Raw genomic sequence first — 7,675 nt, 5'->3', positions numbered from 1 at the left:
TACCAGTCTTTCAAGTCACCATTTAATCTTCAATAGGCTAGCTTTACTCGAAAGTTTGGCAATGTAATGGGGACATTTCCCAATCTTTAATTTCAGAGCCTAAAATAATACAAATTTGCTTATGTGAGAATACCTAATTCTGCCATAGAAGGTAAAAAATAAATGGCACAGATGAAACTCACGTACCATGGACAAAAAATTAACCCAACTATTTGATGTGCCAAATCAAATAACACATATATGGCAGGGACTCAAAGGGCCAATTAAAACAACTCATAGAACATAAAACACTCAAAAATCCAAGTCTTACTTCTGTAGCCCATCTGACCTTATGTGCACTCTGCCTAAGAAATATAAATTCCACAGGAACTCCAGACCCAACAGGTGTTGTGCCAGGCCTACTGCTTCCTGTCTCAATAGAACAAGTGTGGCACTAGCCCATCTTTTGTTGGATTGGGACCCATTGCCTAAACCCTGGCTGTGATCCTCAGGATCACATCAGATACCTGAGACCAAGGACACAAACATTCTGTAATCTAGAATTCACCAAGTACAATTGAGTCCACCTGTTTGTACCCTATCATAAAAGTGCTAACCCACCCCTCTTTCCCATTGCTTCTCCCTGGGTCTGTGATTAACGAACTGTGACTACCAACAGCTTTATTAGGGTTAGTGCCAACTTGTCTCAATGCCTGATATTTTTTCCATACTGGGTTTCTCACCTATTTTAGTGGGTCCCCCATCAATCAGGAATCAAACATTGGTAATGATGAAAGATTAGGTTAGAAAAGATCTTAAGTCAGTAGACTATTTGTTTTATCAAGCTTAAATGTAACCAAATTGCTGCTTTTGTAAGTCAAAGCAATTTCATAATCCTGAGCCTAATTATTACTAACTTTAGGTTGTGGTCACTGGAAAATAATCTACTGTTCACAAGCCAATGAAAGTTACTAATTAGTCCTCCAGTTTACATGTAAACACAGGCACAGTTGTTTTAGTAAAGTGACATCAATAAATAACAACTGGCTCAGGTGTGTTACCCATGCCTGCAGTACCAGTACTTTGGGAGGCTGAGGTAGGCAAATGGAGCTCTGCGCAACATGGCAAAACTCCATCTCTACGAAAAAAAAAAAACACAAAAATCACAGCCAGGTGTGGTGGTGTGTATCTGTAGTCCCAGCTACTCAGAAGGCTGAGGCAGGAGGATCACTTGACCTGAGCCAAGGAAGTAGAGGCTACAGCGAGCTGGGATTGTGCCACTGCACTATCTCAAAACAAGAAAGCCAACAAACGGCACTGGACTCTAACAATACATCTTTAAAATACAGTCTCACATTTTGGGAGGAAGGACAAGACAGATTTAATCAGCAGGGTTTCTTTACAAGTAAACGTTCAGAAGCTGAGACCTGAAGGGTAAATAGGAGTTAAAACACAGGAGGAGGGGTAGCAATTAATTATCTAGCATGTTATAAAGCGATTCCAGATTGCAAGTAAAAGTGATTCCCTTCCAAAGCCAAGTTAAGAACCTCAGATGTTAACCTAAACACAGTGGAGAATTTTAATTTAAATAGCATGACTTGGCTACATCACTATTTTATGGAACTGTTCTGGCATTCATCTTCCCTTCAACTGCCCCAGCAGTCCAGTTGTCTCTTCATTTCCAAAAAACTCAACCCTGTCAATAAACCACCAAGACTGGGAAGGCATGACAGTTAGTTTCAGTGCTTTAACACAGAAATGCCCAATAATTACCAAGTTGAGGACTAAAAAAAGTCAACCAAGTAGTCCCACATTCTTGCCTTTAGTCTACAAATCTCAGGATTTATACTTGGTGTTCCTTTATTTCCTGCTCAATCCTTACTTGCATCCAGCCCTACTTTTTCCTCAAACCTACTTATTCTGAAGTTGACTCACACCTAGCAAGCTTTTTTCATTTAGCTAGCCACCTTACACACAGCCCACAAGCCAGATGTGCCAAGTGAGCACTACAGATACTAGGAAAACATCATCTTTTGAAAAACAGAAGTCTCCTAACTCCTATCCTTTATGTTTTCACTGGTACTCCCATGTGACTAATAATCACCCCCACTAAGTCATGAGTATAGCAGATGGAACATGCTACTAAAGGTAAACATCATGCTCTTTCTAATTTACTAGAACATCTTTAATACCCATCTGTGCCACATGAGCTGTGTTATTCTAATCTGCTATATTGTCTTCTAGTGCCCTGCTTCAAGGAATCCTAGAATTCTGCTTCTCATTGCCTTAAACCTTACAACCCCAGTCCAAAAATAAACACTCCAAAACAGTCACTTAAAAGTAAATATGATATTAAGTTGGCTCAGTCCCTAAACCTATAGTATTTCACTGATACTACAAGCCAAATTGATTAAAAGTACCTTAGCACACCCCAGACATGTATTTTTAAAACCAGAACATTTATTGCGTGACTAATCGGTGAAATCCTTAAGATGAACTGGATGCCGCAACAGCTGCCCTCTTGGGTTTAGGTGTTGTTCCTTCACGGAATCCATGCCTGCACAATGTCAAAAACAAGGACAATTTACTTCAGCATGTCGATAGATCAATTTTAATTTTTGTTAAACAAATTTCAATGCGCTTATCTCAGTTAAATGCTGAAATCAATAGCATTCATATGTTCAGACATTTATTTTTTTACAACATCATTGATAAGCTGCAATTCTGTACTTCACTTTGCTTAAAGATAACCATTTTCAGATACAGTTAACCCCAATTCCAATAAAATCAAAAACTTTGACTATACTAGTCACTGGGCCAGTATTTTACTCTTATTTGACAAAAGATCACAGATATTTGTGAAAATGGTTCCCTATGCTATGAGAATAGATCCCAACTGTTTTCACCAAGAAAAAATGAGCACATTTAATGGTAGACATTTTCAAACTACTAAGAACTTTGCATTTTAACTTATTTAATATCCACATCTACTCTAAAAAAAAGGTCAGCTATCCTTTTAAGATGAGTGAATCAAGGCACAGAAAAATTAAGTAACTTAAAGCCTGGCTTCAGTTCAAGCTCTTAACACTATATTGTACTAACAGACCACTCAACATTAAGCCCACAGAAATCTATGACCGTAAGTGCAAAGAAAGTTGCTTCAACACATGAACACACCTACATACAGGTGTCTACAAAGCCCTGAACTGCCTTGTTATCTTTTTAAAATTAGACTGAGTGGGTAAAGGGTAGGGATTCTGCAAAATACTCAATTTTGCACTGGACAATCCCACCACAAATTATCCAGCCCAAAATATCAACATCAGAGAATTGCTGAAACAGAACACAGTAAGGAACGCCAGCTTTAAAGTTAAGTCTGCATCATTCTGAATCTCAGCTGAGATCTCAGATGGGTTAATCTCTTAGAAACTACTCTTAAACTGAGACTCTGCATTTCTAACTCTAAGGGCAAGACTCTTGAATAACAAGAGTGTAAGGTAGCAGCAGCAACCAGGGCAGTTTTCTACAGCACTCTTGCCCACAGCCACAATACTGAAGGTTGAACCAAGCCTGACTCCAGACTTTATTCACTACTGTCTTGACAAATTTGATACCAATTAAATAGGTATTCCTAATATCAACATTTTGGGACCTTAGCTCAAACAAAATGTTCCGGATAACTTATATTACTATTTAGTGAAAAAACTAATAAAATCCAAACTAACTGATCTCAAGGTTACAGTGACAAGATAAAAGCTTTCAAGATCTAGCCTGGAGTGGTAGCTCAGGCCGGAAATCCCAGCACTTTGGTCAGGCAGATGGATGATCCCATTCTTTACAGTAAACACAAAAATCAGCTGGGCGTCTGGTGGCGCACACCTGTAGTCCTTGATACTCGGGCGACTGAGGTGAGATCAACTGAGCCTGCAGTGAGCTGTGATTGTGCCACTGTACTCAAGCCTGGGCAACATAGTGAGACCCTGTTCTCAACAAAACAAAGCAAAAAGCTTCCAACATCTCATCCCCAGTAACCATCAGGGTAGTTATCGTTTTACAAACACAAGAGTTTCATTCAAGCCCATAGGACCAATTATGATCCAACATACAAACTGTACCTGAATCTGCGGTATACAATTTTTAGGTGCCTCATTCGACCAGTCCCGGTGGTATTTCGTCTTTTAGCCTTGGCACTCCAGTTATCTAAAACAGAAGTTCAGAAAAGATTTCAAGTGGTTTCCCCCACACACACACCTGGTAGGTATTGTTAGTTAATACACGAGTTTTACGCCAGCTCACCGCCATACAGATGAACAAGTTTTAAGTTAGGTACCAAATAAAGTTCAAACCCATGCCCCCACTTAAGTGCAATACAAAAACTAACACAGTTGGTCTAAAAAACGTTACTTACACTTTCTCTTGCGCTTGGCTGGGTAGCCACATTTGCCGCAGGTAGACTTCTGAAGGTGGTAGGCCTTAGAGCCACAGCGGCGGCACAACGTGTGCGTCTTATTACGACGCTTCCCAAACGATGACGTTCCCTTCGTCTGCACATTAAAGGAATAAATAATGCTGAAACCTAGCAATTTCTACATTTACCCGAGTTCTCCAGGAAACCAATTACTGATAAAATCTAAAGGCAATCATAAAGGTCGAAACTGTGGGAGAACCCTCCAAACTTTCCAAAAATGCCAAGTCAGAGACCATTACCAGTATTTCACGTTACTTAAAGCCCTCTGCAAGAGTTGCAATATTCTGAAATAATACCTTATCTTTAAAGACTCCTGCCAGTCAACATCACCAATGAATTCCTTCATTGTTACAGAGAGCCAAACACTCCCAAACTCGTTCCCTCAGCTCCTAAGGTTACAGCTGTGAAACATCCCCAAAGGTTGCACCGAAGCAAGGGGCACACTACGGCTCCAGCTCCCTAATTAAGGCGAGCTCGGTCCCCCAGGCACCAGTTAGCAGCCGTTATTCTTGCTCTTGAGGGCCATCGTATGACTCTTTCCTGCCCACCAGTTCCCTTTGTCCGAAATCTTGCCGGACCCGCAAGGGCAGCAGACAGGGAGGCAGAAAAGACAAGGATGGAACGCGATCCACAGACAGCCAGATAACAACTCACCATATTGCTTCTGCGACCGGGACCAGAAAGACCGGAAGAGAAGGCACTTCCGCTATATCACGCTCAGAAGCTTCCGCCGAGGCAAGTACTTCCTGCGTAGCGCGGTGCCGCATTCTCAAGCGTCCGTCGCTGCAGAGTCGGTGGGGTCAAGAGGAGGATGCGGTGACACGTGCGGCCAATCGCGTTTCGGTGCCGGAAAGGTGGGCGGGACTTCCAGCTTGCTAGCGACCGGATGGCGAGTCCTTTTCGGGCTCGCTTGGAACACGAGTGGCGTTTAGATTGCAGTTCTACTTTTCGTGCTGCAGCTACTGCTGATCAGTTTCGTGCTTTAGCAGTCAGATCTTTTGCCATACTGTGGATTCCGGTCCTCGAGGCAGATGGAGAACCTGGAATGCAGGGTTGGCCCTGTCCTTACGCGCACTGACTGAGCGCTCCCCGGCGTGCATTAACCGTGTGCGCCTGGGATCATCCCCATTCAAGAGAAAGCAGCTTCTCTAGTAGCCTCCTCATTCCAACCCTGGAAGCTTTTGGCCGGCCCTGACTCCCTGTAAGAGGTCGCAAGGAGTACAGAGGCTTGGAGCTGGAGCTTAGAATGTAAAGGGAAAGGAGGCAAATCGTGATTTTTTTTTTTTTTTTTAACTGTAGTAAATCAGGAGGCAAGTTATCTGATCCCATATTTCATTGTGCCAAGGAAACACATGGAACTTGTTCAGTATGGTTTCCGAAGGCCGGGCGCGGCGGCTCACGCCTGTAATCCCAGCACTTTGGGAGGTTGAGGCGGGCGGATCTCTTGAGTCCAGGAGTTGGAACCAGCCTGGGCAACAATAGGGAGACCCTGTCTTTAAAAAATAATAAATAAATTAGCCAGGCGTGGTGGCCAGCGCCTGTAATCCCAGTTACTCAGGAGGTTGAGTTGGTGAGATCGCTTGAACCCGGGATGGGGTGGTTGCAGTAAACTGAGATTGCGCCATTGCACTCCAGCCTGGGTGACTAAGACTGTCCCAAAAAAAACTTAAAATAAAAGGTTGCCAGAGCTGCTTTCGTTTCTTGGAGGCTCCAGAAAGGAGAATCTGTTTTCTTTCCTTTCTCAACTTCTGGAGACTGCCCAGACTCCTTGGTTTACTGCTTACTTGAATTTTCAAAACCAGTGATATTGTAGTCCTCCCCCTTTCGGTGGGGTTTAAGTTCCATCACCCTCAGTGGATGCCGGAAACCACAATCCCAAACCCTATGTACACTGTTTTTTCTGTAAATGTATACCTGTGATGAAGTTAAAATTTATGAATTAGGCACCATACAAGATTAACAACAACTAATAAAATAGGACAATCATAACAATATACTGTACTAAAAGTTAAGTGAATGTGGTCGGTCTATTTTTCTCAAAATATTGTCCTGTACTCACCTATTTTTAAAATATGGTTGACCATGGGGTAACAAACCCTGAAATCCTGCAAAGGGAAACCTTGGATAAGGGGAGACTACTGTAGTCTTTCTCACATTGCATTCCTCTCTATTGAGCATCCCTCTTATTCTTTTTCCTTTTTTTGAATTTTTATTTGTAGCGGAAACAAGATCTCACTATGCTGTCCAGGCTGGTCTTGAACTCCTGAACCCTCCTGCTTTGGTCTTCCAAAGTGCTGGGGTGCCCTGTCATCCCTCTCCTACTTTATTTATTTTATTTTTTTGATCCCTCCCTCCCAACTTCCCTCTCCTACTTTTTTATTTTTATTTTTATTTTTATTTTTATTTTTTTCCTCTCCTACTTTTAAGGCCCCTTATGATTACTGCCCAAACTCCTTGGTTTGGGCTCCACCCAGATAACTTCCTTATCTCAAGTTCAGCTAATTAGCAACCCTAATTTCCTCTGCAATTATAATTGTCCTTTGCCACATAACCTAATTTATTCACAGGTTGAGGGGATTACTACATTGTCATCTTTGGAAGCAGCCATTATTTTGCCTACCATGGGGGCGACGGAAAATGAAGTCAGTGTACAAAGGGTAGGACAAGTGTCAACCATTAAGGAACCAAGCAGTGTGACAGGCATTATGTCAGTGTATTTACTCCAGACATTCCCAGAATCGAAGACAGGAGAAAGAATTATTTTTCCTCCACTCTCTAGTATGAGATGGTTCTTTTTGGTGTATGTAAAACCATGTAAATTTTGCCCTGGTTGGGTAAACCCTTGTCTTTCCAGAGGTCTGTGAAGGCTAGTCAGACCCTCCAAGTTTCTATACAGTTGCTAGGTTTAGGTCAGGACTAGAGACTATATCACTTATTTTTTGAGACGGGGTCTCACTCTGTCACCCCAGCTGGAGTACAGTGACGCCATCTCGGCTCACTGCAACCTCCACCTCCCAGGTTCAAGTGATTCTTTTTTTTTTTTTTTTTTTTTTTTTTTGAGAAAGAGTCACTCTGTTGCCCAGGCTGAAGTGCAATGGCATGATCTCTGCTAACTGCAATCTCCACCTCCTGTGTTCAAGCGATTCTGCCTGCCTCAGACTCTTAAGTAGTTGGGATTACAGGCGCCTGCCACCACATCCAGCTAATTTTTTTTTTTTTTTTTTTTTT

The 7,675-nt window shown here is 42.2% G+C and overlaps 1 protein-coding gene and 1 non-coding gene across 3 annotated transcripts; both read right to left on the bottom strand.

Annotated features, from left to right (window-relative positions):
- Positions 1-2,417: 2,417 nt before the first annotated feature.
- On the bottom strand, positions 2,418-5,225 carry RPL37 (ribosomal protein L37). 2 transcript variants are annotated; one of them, XM_032278869.1, is made up of 4 exons: positions 5,102-5,225; positions 4,388-4,523; positions 4,095-4,179; positions 2,418-2,536 (listed from the first exon to the last, which is right to left on the bottom strand). In XM_032278869.1, the coding sequence occupies exons 1-4, from the start codon at positions 5,102-5,104 to the stop codon at positions 2,467-2,469; spliced, it is 294 nt and encodes a 97-aa protein (XP_032134760.1). In that variant the 5' UTR covers positions 5,105-5,225; the 3' UTR covers positions 2,418-2,466. The 2 variants fall into 2 exon arrangements, with proteins under 2 accessions (XP_032134760.1, XP_032134761.1); XM_032278870.1 differs by lacking the exon at positions 5,102-5,225 and adding an exon at positions 4,744-4,881 and having other exon boundaries at positions 2,504-2,536.
- Positions 2,618-2,697, bottom strand: LOC116552448. The gene has a single exon (XR_004269383.1). It is a non-coding gene; the product is annotated as a small nucleolar RNA SNORD72 (small nucleolar RNA).
- Positions 5,226-7,675: the final 2,450 nt, after the last annotated feature.

This window comes from Sapajus apella, unplaced genomic scaffold, assembly GCF_009761245.1.
Source record: "Sapajus apella isolate SASKATOON/1434 unplaced genomic scaffold, GSC_monkey_1.0 scaffold11, whole genome shotgun sequence".
Classification (NCBI taxonomy): domain Eukaryota; kingdom Metazoa; phylum Chordata; class Mammalia; order Primates; family Cebidae; genus Sapajus; species Sapajus apella.
Note: the sequence above shows the minus strand (reverse complement) of the source record. Positions and strands in the feature narration are given on the sequence as shown.